This window comes from Oryctolagus cuniculus, chromosome 10 (assembly GCF_051225735.1).
Source record: "Oryctolagus cuniculus isolate XC-2025 breed Fujian yellow rabbit chromosome 10, ASM5122573v1, whole genome shotgun sequence".
Lineage (NCBI taxonomy): Eukaryota > Metazoa > Chordata > Mammalia > Lagomorpha > Leporidae > Oryctolagus > Oryctolagus cuniculus.
Genome location: NC_142876.1, coordinates 103,117,764 through 103,142,208, shown reverse-complemented (window position 1 = coordinate 103,142,208; position 24,445 = coordinate 103,117,764). Strand labels below are relative to the sequence as shown.

The 24,445-nt window shown below is 60.8% G+C and overlaps 2 protein-coding genes across 11 annotated transcripts in view; both read left to right on the top strand.

Moving 5' to 3' along the window:
* The window catches only part of NBEAL2 (neurobeachin like 2), a 30,309-nt gene extending 12,473 nt beyond the window's left edge, over positions 1 to 17,836 (top strand). For 3 of the 9 annotated variants that reach the window (XM_008260544.5, XM_051852504.3, XM_051852505.3), the window contains 45 exons: positions 421 to 501; positions 2,145 to 2,228; positions 2,599 to 2,697; positions 3,113 to 3,714; positions 3,793 to 3,925; positions 4,008 to 4,127; positions 4,368 to 4,689; positions 4,882 to 4,964; positions 5,070 to 5,162; positions 5,378 to 5,552; positions 5,677 to 5,810; positions 6,106 to 6,265; positions 6,511 to 6,613; positions 6,787 to 6,940; positions 7,023 to 7,181; positions 7,357 to 7,516; positions 7,670 to 7,755; positions 7,913 to 8,428; positions 9,037 to 9,215; positions 9,302 to 9,461; positions 9,689 to 9,826; positions 9,921 to 10,280; positions 10,366 to 10,515; positions 10,647 to 10,804; positions 10,906 to 11,030; positions 11,334 to 11,469; positions 11,869 to 12,029; positions 12,131 to 12,447; positions 12,557 to 12,652; positions 13,029 to 13,153; positions 13,239 to 13,379; positions 13,515 to 13,645; positions 13,741 to 13,850; positions 13,945 to 14,062; positions 14,161 to 14,258; positions 14,328 to 14,444; positions 15,357 to 15,446; positions 15,532 to 15,641; positions 15,779 to 15,951; positions 16,081 to 16,175; positions 16,385 to 16,501; positions 16,595 to 16,753; positions 16,836 to 16,984; positions 17,150 to 17,285; positions 17,367 to 17,836. In XM_008260544.5, coding sequence (XP_008258766.3) covers positions 421 to 501; positions 2,145 to 2,228; positions 2,599 to 2,697; positions 3,113 to 3,714; positions 3,793 to 3,925; positions 4,008 to 4,127; positions 4,368 to 4,689; positions 4,882 to 4,964; positions 5,070 to 5,162; positions 5,378 to 5,552; positions 5,677 to 5,810; positions 6,106 to 6,265; positions 6,511 to 6,613; positions 6,787 to 6,940; positions 7,023 to 7,181; positions 7,357 to 7,516; positions 7,670 to 7,755; positions 7,913 to 8,428; positions 9,037 to 9,215; positions 9,302 to 9,461; positions 9,689 to 9,826; positions 9,921 to 10,280; positions 10,366 to 10,515; positions 10,647 to 10,804; positions 10,906 to 11,030; positions 11,334 to 11,469; positions 11,869 to 12,029; positions 12,131 to 12,447; positions 12,557 to 12,652; positions 13,029 to 13,153; positions 13,239 to 13,379; positions 13,515 to 13,645; positions 13,741 to 13,850; positions 13,945 to 14,062; positions 14,161 to 14,258; positions 14,328 to 14,444; positions 15,357 to 15,446; positions 15,532 to 15,641; positions 15,779 to 15,951; positions 16,081 to 16,175; positions 16,385 to 16,501; positions 16,595 to 16,753; positions 16,836 to 16,984; positions 17,150 to 17,285; positions 17,367 to 17,471 — 7,218 coding nt within the window. In that variant the 3' untranslated portion in view covers positions 17,472 to 17,836. Of the gene's footprint in view, positions 1 to 420; positions 502 to 2,144; positions 2,229 to 2,598; positions 2,698 to 3,112; positions 3,715 to 3,792; positions 3,926 to 4,007; positions 4,128 to 4,367; positions 4,690 to 4,881; positions 4,965 to 5,069; positions 5,163 to 5,377; positions 5,553 to 5,676; positions 5,811 to 5,916; positions 6,060 to 6,105; positions 6,266 to 6,510; positions 6,614 to 6,786; positions 6,941 to 7,022; positions 7,182 to 7,356; positions 7,517 to 7,669; positions 7,756 to 7,912; positions 8,429 to 9,036; positions 9,216 to 9,301; positions 9,462 to 9,688; positions 9,827 to 9,920; positions 10,292 to 10,365; positions 10,516 to 10,646; positions 10,805 to 10,905; positions 11,031 to 11,333; positions 11,470 to 11,868; positions 12,030 to 12,130; positions 12,448 to 12,556; positions 12,653 to 13,028; positions 13,154 to 13,238; positions 13,380 to 13,514; positions 13,646 to 13,740; positions 13,851 to 13,944; positions 14,063 to 14,160; positions 14,259 to 14,327; positions 14,445 to 14,929; positions 15,009 to 15,356; positions 15,447 to 15,531; positions 15,642 to 15,778; positions 15,952 to 16,080; positions 16,176 to 16,384; positions 16,502 to 16,594; positions 16,754 to 16,835; positions 16,985 to 17,149; positions 17,286 to 17,366 lie in introns of those variants that run through there. The other 6 variants (XM_089306402.1, XM_070050924.2, XM_089306401.1 and 3 more) reach the window with 5 other exon arrangements.
* A 152-nt stretch (positions 17,837 to 17,988) lies between these two features.
* LOC100351250 (death domain-containing membrane protein NRADD) lies at positions 17,989 to 21,241 on the top strand. Of its 2 annotated transcripts, none has more exons than XM_002713333.6 (5): positions 17,989 to 18,208; positions 19,336 to 19,432; positions 20,106 to 20,295; positions 20,409 to 20,533; positions 20,631 to 21,241. In XM_002713333.6, the coding sequence occupies exons 2-5, from the start codon at positions 19,390 to 19,392 to the stop codon at positions 20,948 to 20,950; spliced, it is 678 nt and encodes a 225-aa protein (XP_002713379.1). In that variant the 5' UTR covers positions 17,989 to 18,208; positions 19,336 to 19,389; the 3' UTR covers positions 20,951 to 21,241. The 2 variants fall into 2 exon arrangements, with proteins under 2 accessions (XP_002713379.1, XP_089162531.1); XM_089306405.1 differs by having other exon boundaries at positions 19,229 to 19,432.
* Positions 21,242 to 24,445: the final 3,204 nt, after the last annotated feature.

Below are 24,445 nucleotides of genomic sequence, written 5' to 3'. Positions count from 1 at the left end.
CATGTACCCTGGTCCATTCATTGCTGGACAGACATGGCCACGGCCTGTAGTTCAGAGGGAGAGCCTGAGGCTTGGTTAAGGGCCTGTCCCTGTGGGTCCTCTGTGGGGCTGGACCTGAGGCTCATGTGGCTGTGTGCTCCAGAAGAGGGGTGTTCTACAGGAAGAGCTCTGCTCTGGCCCCAAGTGCAGGGGCTAGAGGAAGGTGCAGCTGCTGTTGGATGCAGTGCCTGCTCCTGCTCACTCATCCACCCCACACCAGTGCCCTGCTAGTCCCTGGTGCTTGGCAGGGACACTGCCTAGGTCTCAGGGTGTACACTTCCCTCTGGGGCATAGCCCTGACACCCGCCCCCAGTCGTTCTCTAACCCCTCCCTCTCCCGTCTTCCTCTTCTCTCTCCGTTGCCTCAACCCTGTGTCCACAGCTGTACTTGCAGGCCTGGGCACCCCCTGAGGGGGACAGTGACCTGGCTACCTGGTTACTGACTGAGCCCGATGTCCAGAAGGTACCACCCTGGGGCTGACCAGCTCAGACACCCATCCCTTGGGGTACTCCCCCATTGGGGCTCCCTCTCTGAGCCTTTCTTGCACTGTAGCAGGGGGATGAGCCTAGCCACAAGGGTGGGCTGCCAAGCTGTCTCACTTGCCTTCCAAGTCCCCGTCCCCTGGAGCAGGGCAGGAGGTAGTCTACGCCCTGCCTCTGCTCCTACTGGGGGCTGGGATTTGGCTTGTGCTGAACTGGAGGGAACCTTCGAAACCAACCACCCAGCCCCATTTCCCAGAAGGGGAAAGAGCAGCCTGGATTGGTTAGGAGCACTCACGGAGGAGGTGATGTCTTTCCAATAGTCCTTGTGCCCATCTCACTAAGCGGGTCCCTGGGAGCCCCTAGACACTCAGGATGTGCTCCCTGCTGCACCTGCCTGGGTGCTGCAGGAACCCACAGGGTATCTGTTGAGGGGGCACTCTTTTGTCTATTTAGTTTTTAAAGATTGTATTTATTTATTTGAAAGGCAGAGTTAGAGAGAGAGAGAGGGAGAGACAGAGAGAGATAGATCTTCCATTCACTGGTTCACTCTCCAAATGGCTGCAACAGCCAGGGCCGGGCCAGGCTGATGCCAGGCACCAGGAGCTTCCATATCTCTTATATGAGTGCAGGGGCCCAAGCACTTGGGTCATCTTTGGCTGCTTTCCCAGGCAGAGAGTTGGATCAGAAATGGAGCAGCCTAGACTTAAACCTGTGCCCATATGCCATGCCGGCATCGCAGGCAGTAGCTTAGCCTGCTATACCACAATGCCGGCCCTGAGAAGCACCCTTTTAGACAGCTCAGCACCTGGACCCCAGCCTCCAGAGCCTTTCCCCTGGCATTGTCTTTAGGAGGCAGCCCCATGTATCTGTTGCACGTGGTCCTTTGATGAGAGCCTGCAGATGTGTTTGTCTACTAAGCAGGCAGAGCAAGGCAGTGCCCCTTGGTTTTGAGAGATGAGAAGACTGAAACTGGAGAGGGAAGGAAGGTTGCTGCAGGTCACCTGGCAAGGTGGGCAGCGCTGGGACCAAGGGCCTCAGAGAACCCAAATAGGGCCTGGCACCTGCTGACAAATTCACTAAACCCTCCTACTCCCTCACCCTCTGAGAGGGACAGGGCAGGTGAGCAGCATATTCTGGCTCTCAGGCTCGGCCAGGCTAAGTCTCAGTGTCCCCACCTGGATTTAGGCGGACAGGGGGCAAGGTTGGACTCAAAGGTCTCGAAGGTTCTTCTGGTTCTAACATCTTATGGTTGATTATCCCTAAATTCCCTGAAACCCTGTCAATCATCCTGGGTGATGGGGCACTTGCTGGCCTGCCTGCACGTGTGTGTCTAGCTTGGTGGGAATGGTTGGGGGCTGGGCCCCTAAATCCACTAGAGGAGGGGGGGTGCGGGAATAGTCTCCATTGTTAATCTGTCCCAGCCCTCCCACCCTTGGTTTGGTCTCAGGCCTCTGTCAGAATGGGTCTTACCGAGTTGCTTGGAGAGGGCCCTGGATTCAAGGTAGGGTCACAGCAGCTGGCGACAAGACTGGGTTACTGATCCAGCATGTGCTTTGATTGCACACTGCTACCAGCTGCAACACCCTGGCACCTGCCTCTGCTGACTGCCCCTCCCCACCCAAGGTGCTGGACCAGGACACAGACACCATCGCAGTGCATGTGGTCAGAGTGCTGACCTGCATCATGAGTGGCTCCCCCTCAGCCAAGGTGAGGATGCTGTACTCTGGCTGCTGGAGGGGTATGGGGTAGAGTTAAATTGACCACGTGCTCCCAAATCTGGACTGACTGGAGCAAGGTGAGTGGGCTGGGGTGGTGACCACTCTGCCCTCCGGGGTATGGCATGGCATGCAGGGCAGGCGTGGACATCACTGTCCAGGAAGTTGTATATCCTGGGTCAGGGGTGGGTGGGGAAGATCCTTGTGGGTTGACCACATCCCTGCTAGCTCTGTGATGCAGACACAGAACCAGGCAGGGTAGCGAGCTCTGGAAGATGATGCCCTCCTGAGTGTCCATGAGGTGTGGGTTTGCCCTGGGGCCCATGTGTATGCTCACTTCTTGCCCATACTCTACTACACAGGAGGTGTTTAAGGAACGCATCGGCTACCCTCACCTTCATGAAGTTCTGCAGAGCCATGGTCCACCCACCCATCGGCTGTTGCAAGAGCTGCTCGATATGGTGAGGGTGGGGGCTTGGGCCAGGGTACTAGAGGCAGCCAGGACTGAACCAGGGCTTCCACTGAGGGTGAGCTGTCCACCCCCAGAGAACTATGTTGACCATGGCCAGTATGCAGTGTGACCTATGGCCTGGCCACGTATGTCCTTGTTGCTGGGCCGAGGGTGCTGCTGCATGTTTGTAAGTCCCTGAATTGTCCTGGTGAGCTGCAGCTGGGCATCGGGCCCACCGAGGCCTGGAGGTTAGTGATGCCAAAGGGCGGTGATTAATGCTGGTCATTGGTGCGCCTCTGATTTTACTAAGCCTGCAGCACAGCATGGGGTGGCTTTCCCATGCTGTAGGAAAGTAAATCAAGACATCGCAGTGTTGGTGGGGTGGCAGGGTCCACCTTGGACTGTCACAGTCTCTCTGTCCACAGGCGGTGGAGGGGGACCACAGCTTATGCCCGCCTCCACCTATCCGCAATGAGCAGCCTGTGTTGGTGCTGATGCAGTGGCTGCCAGCACTGCCCACTGCCGAGCTGCGGCTCTTCCTAGCTCAACGCCTCCGGTGGCTCTGTGACAGTTGCCCTGCCAGCCGTGCCACCTGTGTGCAGGCAGGCCTGGTGGGCTGCCTGTTGGAAACACTCAGCACAGGGGCAGCCTTGGGGCCCCGCTGCCAGGAACAGCTGTTGGCACTGCTGCAAGCACTGGGCTGCGTGTCACTAAGACCCTTGGAGCTTCGTCGTCTGCTATGCCCCCCGCCAGGGCTGGACCCAGGGCAGGACAGAACTGAGGTGGGGAAGGCCCGACATGCAGGGGCTGTCATCCGCGCACTCTCGGGCATGGCCCGGCATCAAGGTCCTCCTCGTGCCTTGCGTTACTTTGACCTCACACCCAGCATGGCAGGCATCATGGTGCCCCCTGTGCAGCGATGGCCAGGGCCCGGCTTCACTTTTCATGCCTGGCTCTGTCTGCACCCCACGGATGCAGCACTTGCCTTGGCTCCTACCCGGCCACACCAGCGAAAGCAGCTGTACAGGTGGGTGACTGCTGGGGCCAGAGACCAGCTGCCAGGGTGAGTGGGAACAGCACACGTAACTGGCTCGCCTGCCCCCAGCTTCTTTACCAGCAGCGGCTCAGGGTTTGAGGCCTTCTTCACGGTGGCTGGGACCCTGGTGGTAGCTGTGTGCACGCGGAAGGAGTACTTGACCATGAGCCTGCCCGAAGTGACCTTCGCCGACTCTGCCTGGGTGAGCCTCCCTCCTTGTGTGGCCTGGTGGAGAGGGGGCGCCAAGTCCCAGCTATGGCCTGATGTGCTGGCTTCTGTTCTAGCACTGTGTAGCCATTGTCCATGTGCCTGGGCGCCGGCCCTTCAGCCAGAACCTGGTCCATGTCTACAAGGATGGCCATCTGGTCCGGACAGCACCCCTTCGCTGTCCCTCCCTCAGTGAGGTGTGCTGGGGATTGGAGGAGGCCATGGCTTGGTGGGGGGATGTGGAACACAGTGGACTCGGTGGGGCTTGGGGTCCCTGTCGTCCCCTGCCTGCCCCTCCCCCCACCAGGCCTCCAACTTCAGCCTCTAGTCCTTGCTACCTGGGGAGGAGGGTAAGGGGTAGTCACTCCGAGGCACTGGATGGAGGTGGAGCCCAGGCTTTGCTGTGACCTGATCATGCCCCAATGCCGGCTCCACAGCCTTTCTCTTCCTGCTGCATCGGCTCTGCTGGGCACCGCACAACGACCACCACCACGGGACCGCCCATGCCACCAGGCCCCACTGCCTTGGAGCATACTCACCCTGCCCTCACCCGCTCCCAGTCAGTGCCAGCCTCCACAGGTCTCGGCTGGGGGTCCGGGCTGGTGGCCCCCCTGCAGGAGGGCAGCATCAGCTCCACCCTTGCAGGCACCCAGGACACCCGGTGGGGCAGCCCCACCTCTCTGGAGGGCGAGCTGGGGGCCGTGGCCATCTTCCATGAAGCCCTGCAGGCAGCGGCCCTGCAGACCCTGTGTGCCCTGGGTATGCAGCACCGTGCGCCTTGCCATAGCCCTAACCCCTGCCCCAGACCCAGGGGCCGGGACTTGGAAAGTGCCCGGCCAGAAGAGGGGTCCTCGGGGGGATCCTGTGCTCTGGGCAGGCAGGGGAGAGGCAGGCTCTGGATGGGGTTTGGCTGGAGGCCCAGTGAGATCTGAAGCTCCTGCCCACATCCAGGGCCCAACGAGACGGCGCCCTTCAAGCCCGAGGGTGAACTGCACGAGCTGGGCACGAAGCTGCTGCTTCATTATTCACCTCAGGTATTTGGGGCTGGGGGTGGTTGGCTCTGCCATGCTCCACTCCCACCTTCTGTCTGGCACCCTCCTCCTCCTGACCTTGCTGCCTGCTCTTACTTCTTCCCCCAGGCCTGTAAGAACAATATCTGTCTGGACCTATCCCCTGGCCATGGGCTGGATGGTCGCCTGACGGGCCACAGGGTAGAGACCTGGGATGTTAAGGTGAGTGTGTATGTGTGTGCTGTGTGGGCAGGAAACAGGAGCAGGGCCCCGTGAGTGTGTGGGGCAGGCTGGGGAGTGGCACTGTGCCCTGAGAGGTTTGTGGAGACCAAATGGAGAGGACCAAACTTCCCTGGACCCATGTGGCCAGGCTTGGGGAGTGGAGTGGGCGGGAAGCTGGCTGGGAGCCATGTCCTCACACCATCCCCCTCCTCCAGGATGTGGTAAACTGCGTGGGGGGCATGGGGGCTCTGCTGCCCCTGCTGGAGCAAGTGGCTGAACAGCCCCAGGAGGCTGAGGCAGGGCCAGCCGAAACGCATGACCTCGTGGGCCCCGAACTGACCTCCGGGCACAACACTCAGGGCCTGCTCCTCCCCCTGGGCAAGTCTTCAGGTGAGAGTCCCGGAGCCTGGGTTGCAGGGAGTGAGTCCTGGTGTGGTGGCGGCTGGAGTGGTGCAGCTTCATGGCCACCGGCAGGCCCTTGACACAAATCCGTCCCCTTTCTGGTGACTGGCAGAGGAGCGGATGGAGAGGAACGCAGTGGCTGCCTTTCTGCTGATGCTGCGGAACTTCCTGCAGGGCCATGTCGTCAACCAGGAGAGCCTAGTGCAGTGCCAGGGGCCCGCCATCATTGGGGCCCTCCTGCGCAAGGTGAGTCTCATGGGATGGGTAGAGACTGGGTAGAGGGACAAAGAAGGGAGACACGGATGTATTGTTAATCATGGAGCACTTCCTGGCAGAGGTGCCAGAGGATCTGAAGAAAAGGGCCCCACAGGCTGGGGCAGGGGACCTGTACAGCAGGCCGGGAGCCACCGCAGGTTTCTGAACAGCGGGGCTGGTCCTGTTGGTGTCCGTCATGCCTATGCTAGGAAGGGCAGAAGCTGAGAGGCTCCACAGCAGGTGGGTCAAACCTGACAGCTCATCCCAGCTCCTCCTCCCACCCCAGGTCCCTAGCTGGGCCATGGACATGAACGTGCTCATGTCTGCCCAGTTGCTAATGGAGCAGGTGGCAGCGGAGAACAGCGGGCCCCTCTTGTATGGGCTCTACCAGCATCTGCTCTTCAACTTTCACCTCTGGACCCTCAGTGACTTTGCTGTGCGCCTCGGTAGGAGTGGGCAGTGAGTGAGGGACCAGTCGTAGGGCAGGGTGGGGTGAGAAGTTCACAGCCCTGCTCTGAACGCCCTGAGGGGACAGAATCTGACCAGGACCCAACTCTACCCTGGGTGTCTGAAAGCAAACTGCCTCTGTCCTTTGGGTGCGGGGGGTGGCAGGGGCTTGGCCTTGTCCTAGAGCACGTGAAGGGGCCTAGCTTCCATTGGTGGCCTGAGCCCGGTGCTGATGCCCACTCAGGCCACATCCAGTACATGTCCAGCATAGTCCGGGAGCACAGACAGAAGCTGCGGAGGAAGTATGGGGTCCAGTTCATCCTTGATGCTCTGCGCACTCACTACAGGTGAGGCTGGTGCACTCAGATGGGCAGCGGGGGTTGGGGGCAGACTGACACAGTGACCTTGGGAACAGGAAGTTGCATTACCCTGGTTCACTTGCCCCGCCCATTCATCGTCCCTGATCTCTACCCTCCATCTGGACCTGGCCCTGGCTGGATGTGCCTGCTGGATACACCAGCCCACGCCGGGAGCGCCCCCTTGCGGCTGATGACCTGCGCACAGTGCAGACTTCCCTCCTGGGCCTGGCGCGGGAGTTCCTGGTGCGGAACTTCTCTGCTGAAGACGTGCAGGTTGTGCTGAACTTTTTGGCAGCCACAAGTGATGATGGCCAGGTAGGCTGGAGGTTGGTGAGTCTGAGGCGGGGGTGTGGACCCTGTAGGAGGCCCAGCCCAGGATAAGACTTGGTGTCTGCAGGTGGTGGGTACGCTGGACCTGCTGCTGGCCCTGCTGCAGGGCTCCCCGGCACAGGAGTCCTTGGCTGTCTTCCTGTTGGAGCCGGGGAACCTCGAGGTGCTGCTGGCACTGCTGGTGCGGCCCAGATCGCTGCCTCTGCTGCCCGACCGAGTCTGCAAGGTACACCCAGCCCGTCCTCGGCTCTGGCATCCCATGTTCTGTGGCCCCTGCAAGTCTCGGGGTCCGCTGGCAAAGCTGTCTTCATAGGCCTCTGGATCCACACACCTGTGTGGTGACCCCCACCACCACAATAGGTCCTTCCTGGTGAGGACAGCCCCCAATGACCCTCCTGCAGATCCTGCGCAGACTGCAGCAGAACGAGCGGTTACCTGAACGATGCCGCCAGCGGCTCCGGCTGCGGGACTGTGGTCTCCAGGGTCTTGTCGCCTGCCTGCCCGAGGGGACCATCTCCCCCCAACTCTGCCAGGGCCTCTACAGGCTGATCCTGGGGGCAGGTACAACCTGGTTGGGGCCACAGGCAGGTCAGGTGGGGGGGTGACAGGTATCTAGGAAAAGACCAGGAAGGGAGGAGATGTCGGAGTAGGGGCCAGGATTGCACCCCATTCTATAAGGGCCAGTCCCTCAGGCCCCCTTTGGCCATTCCCCAGATTGTCTGAACCTCTCAGATCTGCTGGCTGTGGTACAACTGTCCTTCCAGGCTGACCTCAGCATCCGCCTGGACATCTGTCGCCAGGTGAGTGTGAGACAAAAACTTTGTAGGGAGGGGAATTGATGATTTCACTTTGTCTGTGAGGAGGGTGTCTCTGGAAGTCTCTACAGAAAAAACCCCAGGATGAGGGGCTGGAGGAGGTGGGGGTGAGCCCCTCACTTGCTGTGCCCTGGTCCGGCAGCTCTTCCACCTCATCTATGGACAGCCAGACGTGGTGCGGCTGCTGGCCCAGCAGGCTGGCTGGCAGGATGTGCTGACTCGGCTGTATGTCCTGGAGGCTGCCACAGCCAGCAGTCCCTCACCCTTTCTCCCGGAGCCACCCACCTCCCCAGAGACATCGCTGCCCAAGCCACCCACCGAGTCACCCACTGAGCCTTCTGATGTCTTCCTGCCCTCAGAGGCCCCCTGCCCTGACCCTGATGCCTTTTACCATGCCCTGTCCCCGTTCTGCACACCCTTTGACCTGGGCCTGGAACGGGCCAGCGTGGGCTCAGGTAACAATGCTGGTGGCGGCAGCGGCAGTGGAACCCTCACTCCGGCCAGCCAGCCTGGCACACCTTCCCCGCTAGACGGGCCGCGGCCCTTCCCTGCTGCCCCCGGCCGCCACAGCTCCAGTCTCTCCAATGTGCTGGAGGATGGCAGCCTGCCAGAGCCCACCATCAGCGGGGATGACACCTCTAATACGAGCAACCCTCAGGTGAGGCGCCCATCGCAGCTGCTGCGTGGAGGACACGGGTGGCTGTGTGACCTTTCCAAGGGCGGCCTGTCACACCAGGTCTGCAGCCACCAGTCAGCGTCTCCCCTCTGCAGTCATGTTCCCAGAGGGTGGGGGGTCCTAGAACGGGGTGAGTCGCATGGAGCCCGAGTGGACGGTGCCAGCCAGCTCTTGGAAGGGCCCTTGAGAGAGCCTGGAAGGCTGGGACCTTGCAGGGCCTACAGGCAGCACAGCTCCCGGAGTTCTGCCTTGTGCTTCTGGTTTGGGAATGGGCCTCTACTCAGTCTGTGGCACTCTTCCACAGAATTCCAAGACAGGTCGTTGAAGGCTGGGATTACTTGGTGAAGTGCCCCATCTCTTCTTGGGAATTTAGTGGGACCCCAGGTTTCTTCCTTAGAATTCAGGGAATGGCTGAGGCCCCTATGCCTTTCTTTTAGGCCCTTGGTGCCAGGCTGGTTGTTAGCCAAGTGCTCTGCTTTTGACCATCCCTAGCAGTAGTGGATGTGGGGTACTGAGAGGGGATGAGTGGGGGTCCACCTGATTCTCTCACTTCCCAGCCCACACACACACACCCCACCCCATGCCCACAGCAAACCTCTGAGGAGGAACTGTGCAACCTGCTCACCAATGTGCTGTTCTCCGTGACATGGCGGGGCGTGGAAGGTAGCGACGAGGCTGCCTGGCGGGAGCGGGGCCAGGTCTTCTCGGTGCTCACCCAGCTGGGGGCCTCAGCCACACTTGTGCGCCCACCAGACTACATCAAGCGCAGGTGAGAGGGTGGCTCGGGAGGGCAAGGGGTCTCTGGAGGCAAGGAATGCTTTCAGTTAGATCCCTAAGTCCCACTCCCACTCCCAGCCTCCTGGAGATGATGTTGGAGTCAGCCCTGACAGACATTAAGGAGGCGCCCCCAGGGGTCCTGGCTAGCCTCACCCAGCAGGCCCTTTGGCTGCTGCGCCTGCTACAAGACTTCCTTTGTGCTGAGGGCCATGGTAACCAGGAGCTGTGGAGTGAGAAGGTGCGGCTGCTGGGGGGTGGGGGTGGGGTACTGTGAGCTGAGTGAGTGCTCAGGTGCACGCATCCTGAGGCACCTGGTCTGGGAGGCAGATGGGGTGCACGTGAGCACGGGCTTGTCTGTGTGCTCAAACCCCACCTGGCCACGTGCCCAAACTTGCACTTGCTGCCTCCCCGTGGATTCCCGGACGCGTCTCGTGATGGCCGTGGGAAATATGTTGTGTGTGGCAGCTCTTTGAAGGTGTGTGCAACCTACTCGATCGCCTGGGAGCCTGGCCACACCTGGCCAACGGCACCGCTGATCTCCGCGAGATGGCACAGATTGGCCTGCGTCTTGTGCTGGGCTACATCCTGCTGGAGGACCCACAGGTGAGCACAGTGGGAGATGCCGCGGAAGGCGGCCTAGCAGGGCTGGGGAGCGCTGAGGGGGCCGGGTGCCACCCACACCCTCTTGTACCCACAGCTGCATGCCCAGGCCTACGTGAAACTACACATGCTGCTGCAGACGGTGGTGCCTGCCCGCCGGGAGGAGGCCTGCTATGTGCTCTCCAAGCTGGAGGCCGCCCTGGGACGGGCGCTGAACACCTCTTCCTCCCAGACGGCCGCCGAGAATGGGCAGCCCCCACCCCCAGCCGCAGCAGCTACGGAGCGCTGTTCCTGGCTGGTGCCGCTGGTGCGCACGCTGCTGGACCGCGCCTACGGGCCCCTGGGACTACAGTGGGGTCTGCCCTCGCTGCCGCCCACCAACGGCAGCCCCACCTTCTTTGAGGACTTCCAGGCTTTTTGTGCCACACCCGAATGGCGCCACTTCATTGACAAGCAGGTGCCTTAGAGGTGGGTGCGGGGGAAGACGGGTAGGGTCTGGGGGCCAGTGTCCAGCACTGGTCTCTTCTTGCCCGACCCTGCAGGTGCAGCCCGCCATGTCGCAGTTTGAAATGGACACTTATGCTAAGAGCCACGACCTCATGTCGGGTTTCTGGAACGCCTGTTACGACACACTCATGAGCAGTGGGCAGCGGCGCCAGCGAGAGCGCATGCGCAGTCGTCGGGCCTTCCAGGTGGGCGCCCGGGCTTGGGGACGGGAACCTGTGCCACACAGGCGCCCAGAACCCGGGCTGACCGGGCAAGATAGAGAAACCGGGGCGGGACTGGCTGCAGTCAGCCAGGCTGAGCTCTGTCTTCCACCTAGGAGCTGGTGCTGGAACCCGCGCAGCGGCGAGCGCGCCTGGAGGGGCTGCGCCACGTGGCGGCCCTGAAGCAGCAGGCAGCACAGCACTCCACCGCCCTGCTGCACTGGGGGGCGCTGTGGCGCCAGCTCTCCTGTCCCCGCGGGGCCTGGGCGCTGAGGTGGGGCGGGGTCAGGGTGGGGTGCAGGGCTTGGATGTGCGGAGGCCGATAGCCCTCGGTGGACCCACCCGTGACCACCACCACCCGGGCCATATCTGCAGGGATCCCCCGACCCCGCGCTGGAAGCTGTCCAGTGCGGAGACGTACTCGCGCATGCGCCTGAAGCTGGTGCCCAACTACCACTTCGACCCTCACCTGGAAGCCAGCGCCTTAAGGGACAACCTGGGTGAGGAGTGTGCTGACCTCGGTCTGCCCAAGTCGTGTTTCCTGTCTTGCCTTGCTGTAATTGAGTATGAGCGCCTGAAGAAGTGTGTGGAAAATGGAATTAAAGATGTTTATTTTGGTGCAAAAATCTTTGAAGTCCATGTAAATGAGGGGTCTTTAAGAAAAGTTCATAGAAACTGTAATTTGTGAAAAAACTAGGCATGCATTTCAAAATTTTTTTTTTTTGTCCTTTGGCCAACTTCTCTTTTAATGCTATTTTTCCACTAGCTTTTTGAAATACCCTCAAACTCTTGGCCCCTTGCAGGTGAGGCTCCCCTGACACTCACTGAAGAGGCCTCACTGCCTCTGGCAGTGACCAAAGAAGCCAAAGTCAGCACCCCCCAAGAGGAGCTGCAGGAGGACCAGCTAGGCGAGGACGAGCTGGCTGCACTAGAGACCCCGTGAGTGGGGCTGGGAGCCAGCTGACCGCCTCTGGGGAGATCTGCCTGGGGCGGTGGGCAGGGTCTGCCTGCGTGTGCCTGCTGCTGTGACATGGCTGCCCTGAGTGCAGGGCCTTTTTGCTGCCCAACTTCAGTCTCCTGTCCAAGGTCAGGCAGGGCCTTGAGAGAACCGTCTCATGGCTGATTGTTGCCCATCAGTAGCCAGCCCCCCCAGAGCAGGACTGAGACGCGAGCAGAGTGGGATGGGGACTCCAGACCTGCAGGGGCTGGGGAAGGGGCAGCCGGGGAGAGGGGTTGGCGTCCTGGCGATAACTGGGGGCAGGGATGAGGACTAGGGCTGGTGGGTGTGTCAGGAAGCGGTCCCAGGGCCTGGATCCCAAGGCAAATGGTGGTCCCCAGGATGGAGGCGGTGGAACTGGATGAGCAGCGTGAGAAGCTTGTGCTGTCGGCCGAGTGCCAGCTGGTCACAGTAGTGGCCGTGGTCTCAGGGCTGCTGGAGGTCACCACACAGCATGTGTACTTCTACGACGGCAGCACCGAGCGTGTGGAAACAGAGGAGGGTGCGTCCTGGTGGAGCAGACTGGTGGGTGTGGCAGGGAACGGCAGAGGTGTGGGTCGAGCTGGGGCAACTGACTTCGCCACCTACTGTTTGTCCCAACAGGCATTGGCCATGACTTCCGGCGCCCGCTGGCCCAGCTGCGAGAGGTGCACCTCCGGCGTTTCAACCTGCGTCGTTCTGCACTTGAGCTGTTCTTCATCGATCAGGCCAACTACTTCCTCAACTTCCCCTGCAAAGCGGGTGGAACCCCAGCCTCATCTCCTTCTCAGGCTCCCAGACCCCAACCCTACCCTACTCCACCCCACACTCAGGTACGGAACCAGGTGTACTCATGGCTCCTGCGCCTGCGGCCCCCCGCCCAAGGCTACCTAAGCAGCCGCTCCCCGCAGGAGATGCTGCGTGCCTCAGGCCTTACCCAGGTGAGCACCCTGAGTGTGAGTTGTGGGGGGTGCACCGTTGGGATCTTGAGGGCGGGGGGAGTGCTAGACAGCCCTGCTGGCTCACCTCTTGCCTTGCCTTGTCCCCCAGAAATGGGTACAGCGTGAGATATCCAATTTCGAGTACTTGATGCAACTCAACACCATTGCGGGGCGGACCTACAATGACCTGTCTCAGTACCCTGTGGTGAGGGCCCTCTGCACACCTCTGCCCTGTCCCTCTGATCTGCCAGCTCTGGGTTCACCCGAGGCTAGGGCCTGCCAGTGGGCCAAGCCATGAGCTTGGTCCTGGGAAGGTGTGCCTCTGGCCATGACTTGGCCTCTGTCCCCCACAGGCTCCACAGAGCCCCCTCCAGCCCTCGCCCCTCCCATCTTGGCCTCTGTTCTCTCTGAAAGGAAGCCTGTCCCAGGGCGGTCTGTCCTGCTCCTCTGTGGCCCCTCCAAATGGTGTCCTAGCCTTTGGGCAGGCTGTGTACCTGGCTCCCTGCCGGTGAGGGCTGGGCAGGGTGGGCAGGCACGGCCATCGGGACCCTCATGCAGTCCTTGTCCTGGTGGGCGGCCAGTTCCCCTGGGTCCTGCAGGACTATGTGTCCCCAACCCTGGACCTCAGCAACCCGGCTGTCTTCCGAGACCTGTCCAAGCCCATCGGTGTGGTGAACCCCAAGCATGCCCAGCTCGTGAGGGAGAAGTGAGCACGTGGGCAGGGGCTTGGCTCAGCGGGGTGGGGATGAGCGCCGGGGGCTCCTACTGACTCCTGCTCACTGTGGAACCAGGTACGAGAGCTTCGAGGACCCTGCCGGCACCATCGACAAGTTCCACTATGGCACCCACTACTCCAACGCAGCAGGCGTGATGCACTACCTCATCCGCATGGAGCCCTTTACCTCCCTGCACGTCCAGCTGCAGAGTGGCCGGTGCGGCCCCAGGGGTGTGGGGGAAGTCGAGGGGGACACAGGCCCTCCTGGCATCCCTAGCTGGCCTCTGGCTCCCCACTTCCCTTCCGTGCACCCTCTCTCCCTGGCTCACCTTGGCTCCGTGTCCCTCTCCAGCTTTGACTGCTCTGACCGGCAGTTCCACTCGGTGGCAGCAGCCTGGCAGGCCCGCCTGGAGAGCCCTGCCGACGTGAAGGAGCTCATCCCAGAGTTCTTCTACTTCCCTGATTTCCTGGAGAACCAGAACGGTAGGACACGGGCAGCGTGAGGATGCAAAGCCCAGGCTGGCTGGCCAGGAGTGACAGGGATGGCACAGGGTGCAGCTGACCCAGTCCTTTGCCAGGTTTTGACCTCGGCTGCCTCCAGCTGACCAACGAGAAGGTGGGCGACGTGGTGCTGCCTCCGTGGGCCAGCTCGCCTGAGGACTTCATCCAGAAGCACCGCAGGGCTCTGGTGAGGAGGCGGCCACATCGAGATGGGCGCACACCCACAGTTGAGGGTCCTGGGGGCACAGCCAGCCCTGGACTGACCGCCCCCGGACCCTCAGGAGTCAGAGTATGTGTCTGCCCACCTGCACGAGTGGATCGACCTCATCTTTGGCTACAAGCAGCGGGGGCCAGCAGCAGAGGAAGCCCTCAATGTCTTCTATTACTGCACCTACGAGGGTGGGTGGCGCACTGCACTGAAGTGGAAACAAGGTGCAGATGAGCGGGGGCAGGTGCACAGGGCAGAGGGAGTCCTGACTGCCCTGCCTCCTGCCCAGGGGCTGTCGACCTGGACCACGTGGCAGATGAGCGGGAACGGAAGGCTCTAGAGGGCATTATCAGCAACTTTGGGCAGACTCCCTGTCAGCTGCTGAAGGTGAGGCAGCTTGGAGCACAGTGGTTGGGGCTGCCCAGGCCGTGGCGCTAACTGCCCGCATGTCTGCAGGAGCCACACCCGATGCGCCTGTCGGCTGAGGAAGCAGCCCATCGCCTGGCACGCCTGGATACCAATTCACCCAGCATCTTCCAGCACCTGGACCAGCTTAAGGCCTTCTTTGCAGAGGTAGGAGGAGGACGGGATCTCAGGCTCCCATTCTGCAAAATGGGTTTAACTTCACTGTTCTTAGCAATGTTGTGGGACATAAGGGAATATCCAATCCGATTTAAAGGCACACTGGAAAATAAGCTAAACACAGCTGGAGTATGGGAGTGCCTTCTTCATGCGGGCCAGGACAGTGCTGATGAACTCAACCACCTCCAAAAATGCTGGGGAGATCAGAAGGCAGGCATCTGGCTGGCCCCTTCCTTCCTGCCTGCATTCCTGGATGTTGACCCCAGGCTGACCATTTTTAAAAATGATTTATTTACTCATTTATTTGAAAAGCAGAGTTACAGAGAAGGAGGGAGGGAGAGAGATCCTCCATCTGCTGGTTCATTTCCCAAATAGCCACAATGGCCGGGACTGGGACTGGCCTGGAACTTGATCCGGGTCTCCCACGTAGGTGGCAGGAGCCCAAGCTCTCAGGCCGTCTTCTGCTGCTTTCCCAGGTGCACAAGCAGGGAGCTGGATCAAAAGTAGAGCAGCCAAAACTGAAACTGGCGCTCATATGGGACGCCAGTGTTGCAGGTAGCGGCTTAACCCTCTGTGCCACAATGTCAGCCCCCAAGCTGCCTTGGAGGCTGCCCTCCCCTCCTGCCATTGGGCTAAGGGCTCAAGGAGTAAGGGGGTGGGAGGACCAGAGTTGAGACCGAGCTTGATCTTCTCAAAGGATCCGGCTCACCACCCTAGACACCCCCTTGAAGGCCCACTGGTCTCGCATACCTGCTTTTTGAGAGTGACTTCTGCATCTCTGACACAGGCTGTGACCCCTGGGGGCAGAGGGCAAAGGAAGGAGTGGTGTCCTGGGAAGCACATCATGTAGTCGGGGCCCCAGTGGGCTCTCAGACACCGCCAACTCTGCACTTCACCTTGCAGGTGGTCAGTGAGGGTGTGCCCCTGGTGCTAGCCCTGGTCCCCCACCGGCAGCCCCACTCCTTCATCACCCAGGGCTCCCCAGACCTCTTGGTAAGTGTACTGGGCGGGGCTGCACTTCAGCCCCACCCCACCCCCGACTTGCCCCAAGCCCACCTCTGTCCAATCCTGCCCGCAGGTGACTGTGAGTGCCAATGGGCTGCTGGGCACCCACAGCTGGCTGCCCTATGATCGCAACATAAGCAACTACTTCAGCTTCAGCAAAGACCCCACCATGGGCAACCCCAAGTAGGACAGAGGGCTATGGGTGGGGGTGGGTTGAGTCCTCTCCTACCCAGAGTTAACCAGCTGCAGGGGAGATCCCTGAAGGTGTGGGTCTCTCCCATGTGGCCTGGCCTCACCTGCCACCTCCCTCCCTCGGTCAGGATGCAGCGACTGCTTAGCGGCCCTTGGGTGCCGGGCAGTGGCGTGACTGGGCAGGCGCTGGCTGTAGCCCCTGATGGAAAGCTGCTGTTCAGCGGTGGCCACTGGGATGGCAGCCTGCGAGTGACTGCACTGCCCCGAGGCAAGCTGCTGAACCAGCTCAGCCGCCACCTTGGTATGCGCAGCCCTGAGCTGGGGGGTGGGCCTGCAGGTGGAGGCTGGCGTTCTGAGGCTGGTCAGGGAGGCTGTGGCTACTCTGTTCTGCTTGTACACTCCCCTCCCCTCCCCTCCCCTCCCCATGTAGATGTAGTGACCTGCCTTGCACTGGACACCTGTGGCATCTACCTCATCTCAGGCTCCCGGGATACCACGTGCATGGTGTGGCGGCTCCTGCAGCAGGTGTGTCCGGGGGGTGGGGGGCAGCCCTGTGGGAGGTCCTGTGGCCCAGACCTGCAGCCCAGCTGGTCTTCCCTTTCCCTCCCCTGCTGCAAACAAGCCTGAGACTCGCTGGCCCTCAGCTCTTTGAGCTTGGACAAGGCCTGTGACTTTCCTGAGCCTCAGCCTTGTCATCCAAAGGCCAGTCCTAAGCCAGCCCCGGCTCCCCACAGGGTGGTCTGTCAGTAGGGCTGGCACCAAAGCCTGTGCAGGTCCTGTACGGCCACGAGGCTGCAGTGAGCTGTGTGGCCATCAGCACTGAACTGGACATGGCTGTGTCTGGATCTGAGGTGTGTGTATGCGTGTGCTCTCGGGAGGGTGTTTGCTGGCGCTGCCCCCGGAGCCAAAACCCCTGTCCAGCACCCTAAGCCGCCTGTCCACAGGATGGAACTGTGATCATACACACTGTGCGCCGTGGCCAGTTTGTGGCAGCACTACGGCCTCCGGGTGCTGCATTGCCTGGGCCTGTGTCCCACCTGGCACTGGGGTCTGAGGGCCAGATTGTGGTACAGAGCTCAGCGTGGGAGCGTCCTGGGGCCCAGGTATGGGGAAGGGGTGCCCCGCAAAGACAGGGGGGCAGGCACTGGGGATCCTGTCCTTGCCGACACGCCGCACTCCCTGCAGGTCACCTACTCACTGCACTTATACTCTGTGAACGGGAGGCTGCGGGCCTCCCTGCCCCTGGCGGAGCAGCCTACGGCCTTGGCAGTGACGGAGGACTTTGTGTTGCTGGGCACGGCCCAGTGCGCCCTGCACATCCTCCACCTGAACAAGTGAGCCCCACCGTGCATGGGTTCAAGGCCCCTCACGCTGATGCTGGTTGTCAGGGGACGCCGGGGTGGTCCCTGGCATCCCACGTTCTCTGGGCACACCTGTGGGCATGTCCAGCCGTCTGCTGGTGGCAAAGCCCCCCATTCTGTGCTTCTCCCCCGCTCCAGGCTGCTGCCGGCCGCGCCACCCCTGCCCATGAAGGTGCCCATCCGGAGCGTGGCGGTGACCAAGGAGCGCAGCCATGTGCTCGTGGGCTTGGAGGACGGCAAGCTGATCGTGGTGGGCTCCGGGAAGCCCTCTGAGGTGATGGAGGGCAGGGTGGGGGCTGGGGTGGGGCGCGGGAGCGCGGCCCTAGCTCACTCCGCCCGCTCCTGCCTGCACCAGCTGCGCAGCAACCAGTTCGCGCGGAAGCTGTGGCGGTCGTCGTCGCGGCGCATCACCCAGGTGTCCTCCGGCGAGACGGAGTACGGGTCGGGAGAAGCACGCTGACCGCCTGGCCGCCCCGGCTCCGCCCCCAGCGGGCCCGACCTGCAGGCAGGCCCCGCCCAGGCGCCGGCGGGAACACCGTGGAGTCGGCCGCGCCAGCGGGTGGGCGGGGCCCCACTCCCGCCCAGCTCGGGGATTGGCGGGCGCGTCACTCCAGGAAGTCCCGCCCCTCGCCCTTAGATGGGGGCCACCCTGAAATCCCGCGCTGCCTCCGCGCTCGCGGCTGCACATTTTGCACAACCTGGGGCCGGGGGTCCCTGGCTTACGAACCCCCAGTCCCGGCGGAGCACAGGGGTCGCCCGTGGCCTTAACCCCTCAAGGCGGCCCCAGCTCTCCGTTCTTGGCAATAAACCCGGCCTAGTTTTGTAGCTGCTGTGTCTCCAAGTGTGCGTGCGTGCGGCGTCGCGGACCGCGGTGGCCACCTCGAGGCCGCCTGGCTCGCATTCTCCGGCTTCGGGGCTGGTTGGGCAGCGCGCACGTCCCTACGGGACCGGGCGAGGCCGCCAGGGGGACGCCCGCACCCCGCCCGGCCCCGCCTCCCCATTGTCCGGCCCCTTCCCGGTCCCACCTCCCGGCCCGCCCCGTGCCGCGCTGGGCGGACCCGAACCTGGCCTCCCCAGGGACTCCGCGCCGGCTTCCTGGCGGGCCCGCGGGTGGGCCCACGGGTGGTCTCGTGGCTTCAGAGGCCGAAGTCTCGCCCCGCTAAGTGGATCGTGCACCCGCGAGGGACGGCGCAGCAGGTCAGGGGGGAGTGGGGGCGGAGGCCGGGGCTTGCGGAGCGGAGGGCGCCTCTCTGCCCCCACCTCGGGGTCCGCGATCCTGTGGATGTTGTGGTCCCCGAGCCGATGTCCGTGTGTCTGTGCGTGAGTCGGGGCTGGTGGGCATGCTGGGTTGTTGCTTTGTTGGCTCGGAGCCGGCTGAGGAGGCGGGGAGAGATTCCATTCTACCAACTCAGGGTGGTGTCGGGCAGGTGGACGCCAGGCCTGCGTGCCACTGCCTGCGCTGGTCACAGGCCCACCTGTCAACAAAGGTCCCAGAAGAGCCCCTCGGTGTTCAGTGGCTCAGTGTACACACCCCACACGTGGCAGGGGCCACCAGCCTGTGTTCCAGTCCACTTGGCCACAGCACTGGATTGCTGACTTAGCCTTACTGTGGGCACATGGCTGGCAGACATCTGGGTATGCGATGGTTAACTTCTGGGGATGTGGGGGCCCTCCCTTCTGTTCTCCATTTCCTCCAGGAAAGGGCCCTCCTCCACCCAGACTTGGTACCCTCTTCCCCACACCTCAGGAAAGGGGGCCTAGCAGAGTCAGGGCCATAGCGTCCAGGGAGGAGCTGGGACGGAGGGGCCCTGCCCTTCAGGGTTTGGCCCTTTGAATTTCCGGGTGAGAAAGGACCACTCAGGTGGTCTCTGGGCCCATGGCCCTGTGGCCTTGCTGCATCTGCCAAGCTTCCCTTCTCCTCGGCCTCTGAGCTCTAGAGGACCAGACACTGACCGACAAAGGAGCATCGTCACAAGACACCCGCCTGCCTTGGGGCCTTAGGCTCCTGCTGAGACGTGTGGGGCTGAGTCCCCCGCTGCCACTCTCTTCTGGCTGAGACGGGACCAGAGGCTGTGTCTGCTTTCGCGCCTCTAGCATCCTTGGACTCAGACCAGGGTCTCTGAGACGCGGTGGTTTCTAACCTGTCCACCGTCATGAGCTGCGGCCTGACCCCTCCAGCTGGCGCCAGCTCTGTCGCCTCCATCACGCCTGCCACAGGAGGAAACTGGTCTAGCCCCGGAATGAATCAGGATGGAGTGAGCCGGAAGACAAGGCTACTCCAAGGGACTTCTGGCCTGAGGATTTCCCCCCGCCCCTAAACACAGCCCGTCGTGGACTCAGGAGCAAGCTCCCAGGGAACCAGGCTGACCAGCAGAGCCATGCTTCAGAATTCCCACCACAGCAAAGACATGGCTTTTGTGGGTAAGTACCCTTTGATCCAGATCTTGGGCCCTGGGCGGGCTACGAGGTACCCCAGCTGGGTAGGTCACCAGCAAGTCCCAGTCACAGGCTCTACAGTCCCTGTCTCAGCTGTCTGAGGGGTGGGGGTGGGGGTTGGTGGGGTCTACGCAGGGTCCGGGGACCACTGGCCTCTGGGCAGAAGAGAGCAGCAACATTGACTTCCCTTCTGGCTCAGCTTTATTTTGCAAAACTCTCCAAGACCATCCGTGACCAGAGGCTGCTTGTGGGGGCCAGCAGGAACCCCTGTGCTCTCACAATCCAGACTTGATGGAGGAGCCGCAGCCACTGCCTTCTGGTGCCGTGGTTGGCGGAGGTGGTGCAAATGGGGCAGGAAAGGGAGAAGCTTGCTGACTTGTCAGATGGAGACGGTGGAATTGCACGAGCAGAGGCCTGGGAGCTTGGGGAGGCACAGACAGCAATCTGGGAAGGGCTGGGTGTCCAGGCTGGCAAGCAGAGGTGAGCCTGTCGGAGGTGAGGGCAGGGAAGTGGGCCAGCCCAGTCTAGATGCCCTGCAAGGAGCTGGCGACTCTACCTGCCCAGCCGAGTGTTTGCCAACTTTTTTTGAGGACAGGTGTGAGTCTGTCAGAGGCCTTCACCTTAGTTCCTTGCTCCTGACTCTCTCCTTCTTCCACAGATAGGAGCCTGAGAGGGCAGGACGGGGACGGGGATGGGGTACGGACAGGGGCAGGCACAGCCCTGGCCTTCAATACCTCCTCCTCATTCCCGGATGAGCCTCCCGAGGGCTCAGGCAACATCATCCCCGTCTACTGTGCCCTTCTGGCCACTGTGGTCCTCGGTCTGCTTGCATACGTGGCCTTCAAGTGGTAGGTGGCCTGGGCACTGCCTTTTGGCATCCCCTCCCCAGCTGGACTCCCGGCCTGCTCCCTGTCTTGGTGAAAGTGGGAGCAGACTGGCAGGTCCCCTCTACTCCCCATAGCTGGCGATCACATAAGCAAAGACGGCAGCTGGCCAAAGCTCGCACTGCAGAACTGGGTGGCCTCGACAGGGACCAGAGGCACGAAAACAGTGTCTTTTTGGACTCGCCCAGTGATCCCAGCCAGGGTGAGCCCCTTTCTCCATCTTGTGGTCCTTTGGATCTCTCTGGTGCTGCTATGCCACCACCCACCCCTCGGGTAACAACTCGTGTCTCCCACCCTAGGGCCACAGTATGAGCCTGGCTGCCGACTCTACCTGCATCTCCCCCGGCAGCAGCAGGAGGAAGCAGAGCGGCTCCTGGAGGTGTCGGGCGAAGCTGACAAGGGCTGGCGGGGTCTGGCAGGCCGCCTGGGCTACCCGCCTGAGGCTGTGGAGACCATGGCCCAGGGCCAGACGCCAGCCTATACCCTGCTGAGGGACTGGGCCACTCAAGAGGGCAGCAGAGCCACCCTCAGGGTGCTAGAGGAAGTCCTGGCTGCCATGGGTCGTGAAGATGTGGTCCAGGCCCTGAGCCCCCCAGCCGAAGGCTGCTCTGTGGTGTGAATGATGGGGCGTGTTCCCCACCCCCACCCCAGCTCCTCATACACCTTCCCCTTGTGGGCTTCCTGGCATTGCTGGCCTCAACCCGCTTGGTTCTGGGGGAAACACCAAAGATGCTGCCACCACTCACTTGCTCTCCCTCTCCCCTCCAGGACAGGTACCGGCCTATGGGGGAGAAGGGAGGTTGGCAGTGAGGGTGGTCCTGCCCTCCCAGTCTCTACTCCACCTCCCTTTATTTAGCCTCAGCTATTTTTCTACTTTTGTATCACACATTAAAGGTACTTTGGACTTGTTTGTGCTGGCTCTGTCTGGCTTCTTGGGCCTGTGAGGTCGCTGGGTAGCTACGAGGCAGAAGCCCTGAAAAAGGCTGGGGGTGAGGGGAAAACCCTCTCCTATCAGCACTCAGGTGATGAGTAGCATGTCCCATGGAAGACGGATGGGCTTTGGAGACAGACAAGTTCACGCTGTGCACCTGCCATTCACTGGTTGATTCATGCTAAGAAGTGATTTTGCCTAGAACTTTAGCTTCCTTGGCTGAAGATAAAAATGGCACATTCAGTATCCCCATCCCCAAGGTTTCCAAATTGGTACTGATGGAAGCTGGTTTTAGCCGTGTCCTGACTTAGGCTGGAGGCTGCCCCTCTAGTCAGGAGGCAAGAGCAACCTCCGTCCCAGCAAGCTGGATGGCAAGCTGGAACAGAAAAGCAAAGGGCTCTTCTTCCAAGACTCGGCTCTACTCAGGAGAGGGAGCTCCAAACATGCCTCTACAGCTGCTCATGTGGTCTGCATACAAGCCAAGGACAAGAGGTCAGAACACCCACCCAAGGGGCAGTTCAGGACAGGGACCTGGGCCAAGCCACCTGCACCCTATGCATATGCCCACCCGGAAAAGGAGCAGGTAGGCAGGCTACCACGGTTTGTTTTTTTTTTGTTGTTTTTGTTTTTGTTTTTGACAGAGACAGAAAGGTCTTCCTTTTCTGTTGGTTCACCCCGCAATGGCCCCTACAGCGGGCGTGCTGCGCCAATCCAAAACCAAGAGCCAGGTGCTTCCTCCTGGTCTCCCATGTGGTACAGGGCCCAAGCACTTGGGCCATCCTCCACTGCCTTCCCGGGCCACAGCAGAGAGCTGGCCTGGAAGAGGGGCAACCGGGACAGAATCTGGCGCCCCAACCAGGACTAGAACCCGGTGTGCCGGTGCTGCAGGCGGAGGATTAGATTTTTTTTTTTGACAGGCAGAGTTGGACAGTGAGAGACAGAGAGAAAGGTCTTCCTTCTGTTGGTTCGCCCCCCCCCGACCAATGGCTGCCACAGCCAGCACTGCGCAGATCCGAAGCCAGGAGCCAGGTGCTTCCTCCCGGTCTCCCATGCAGGTACAAGGCCCAAGCACTTGGGCCATCCTCCACTGCCTTCCCGGGCCACAGCAGACAGCTGGACTGGAAGAGGAACAACCGGGACTAGAACTCGGGGTGCCGGCGCCGCAGGCGGAGGATTAGCCAAGTGAGCCGCGCGCTGGCCGTTACCATGGCTTTTGAGCGCCTGCTTGGGAAGGTACAATGGCTCTATCCTGGGGTGTACCGCATCCAAGGGCTTCAGCAGCACAGCCATCCACACTCACTCAGGGGACCTGGGATCCAGTCGTGGCCCACGGATGCCCAAGGTAGATCCTGTCCCCTTATTAGGACTGGCTGTTCTGAGTAGCAAACTCATCGAAACTGCTGTTCCTCAGAAGCAGATTACCAGGCTTTTTAACGCCCTGTGATTCTCCCTTAAAATAAGGAAGGATAGGAGGTTTATAGCCCCCTTCACCGTGAGATGACCCAAGGGCAATAACCCTCAACAGTCAGGAGAGCAAGAAAAGGCTAGTTCCGCACACTGGAAACATCACATCCAACTTCAACGCAGCTCGCAGCAGAGTGCCAGGTCCTGTGTTAAGTGGCATGGACAGGATCTAGATGAACTGTCTTGGGGATCTGAGCCTGAACGAGTCTGAGGAAAGAGACTTTCTTCCCCCCTTAAATATATATTTATTTATTTGAAAGAGCATCAGACAGTGAGGTCTTCCATCCACTGGTTCACTCCCCAAATAGCCACAACAGCCCAAGGCTGCGTCAGGCTGATGCCAGGAGCTGGGAACTTCATCTGTATCTTTCCCCTATGGATGGGAGGGCTCCAAGTGTTTGGACCATCATCCACCGACTTCCCAGGCACATTAGCAGAGCGCTGGATTGAAAGTAGAACAGGACCGGCGCCGCGGCTCACTAGGCTAATCCTCCACCTTGAGGCACCAGCACACCTGGTTCTAGTCCCAGTCGGGGCGCCGGATTCTGTCCCGGTTGCCCCTCTTCCAGGCCAGCTCTCTGCTGTGGCCCGGGAGTGCAGTGGAGGATGGCCCAAGTGCTTGGGCCCTGCACCCCATGGGAGACCAGAAGCACCTGGCTCCTGCCATCAGATCAGCGTGGTGCGCCGGCCGCAGCGCGCCACCCGCGGCGGCCATTGGAGGGTGAACCAACAGCAAAGGATAGACCTTTCTCGCTGTCTCTCTGTCTCTCTCTCACTGTCCACTCTGCCTGTCAAAAAAGTAGAACAGCCAGGACTCAAATTGGCATATAGGTATTCCAAGCAGTGGCTTAATCTGGTACACCACAATGCTGGCCCCAAGGCGAAGAGATTTTGAACAGAGATAAATACAGAATCTCTTCAAACATGTCTTATCTGAAACTTGACCGCTCCCTGGCCACTACCCTTTAATGGAAGACAGCCTAACTTTCCTTGAAAAATCTGAAACTTAGGCTGGCGCCGCGGCTCACTAGGCTAATCCTCCGCCTGCAGCGCTGGCACACCAGGTTCTAGTCCCGGTCGGGGCGCCAGATTCTGTCCCAGTCCCTCCTCTTCCAGTCCAGCTCTCTGCCGTGGCCCAGGAGTACAGTGGAGGATGCCCCAAGTCCTTGGGCCCTGCACCCGCATGGGAGACCAGGAGAAGCACCTGGCTCCTGGCTTCAGATCAGCGTGGTGCGCCGGCCACAGCGCACTGGTTCACATTGTGGGGTGAACCAACGGAAAAAGTAAGACCTTTCTGTGTCCACTCTGTCCAAAAAAAAAAAAAAAAAATCTGAAACTTAGAGCTTTGGGTCATAACCCCAAGTATGACATGATTCTGAGTTCCAGTGGCTACACCCTGTACTGCAAACCTACCTCTGGGTCTCACATGTGATGGCAGGGACCTAAGTACCTGAGCCATCAGCTACTGCCTCCTAGGATGTGCACTGTTAAGAAGTTGGATTGGAAACCAGAGTACCTGACAGGGGGATGCAGGTGTCCCAAGTAGCATCTTTAGTGCTACACCAAATGTCTACCCCACTGCCATTTTAAATAAGGGACATCAATCGCCCCAGATGTTAGTATATGGGGGTATGTGTCTTTGAATCAATTTACATGGATACCAAGAGGCAACTGTATGAGTAAGGTTAAATATAACACCTCTAATTATTATGATCTTAA

What these genes read in the sequence shown, in the direction of transcription:
- LOC100351250 (XM_002713333.6), top strand. Translation starts at nt 19,390, where the DNA reads ATGCTTCAGAATTCCCACCACAGCAAAGACATGGCTTTTGTGG. An exon ending in GCATACGTGGCCTTCAAGTG is followed by an intron (nt 20,296 to 20,408) that starts GTAGGTGGCCTG and finishes TACTCCCCATAG; the next exon opens with CTGGCGATCACATAAGCAAA. An exon ending in GCCCAGTGATCCCAGCCAGG is followed by an intron (nt 20,534 to 20,630) that starts GTGAGCCCCTTT and finishes CTCCCACCCTAG; the next exon opens with GGCCACAGTATGAGCCTGGC.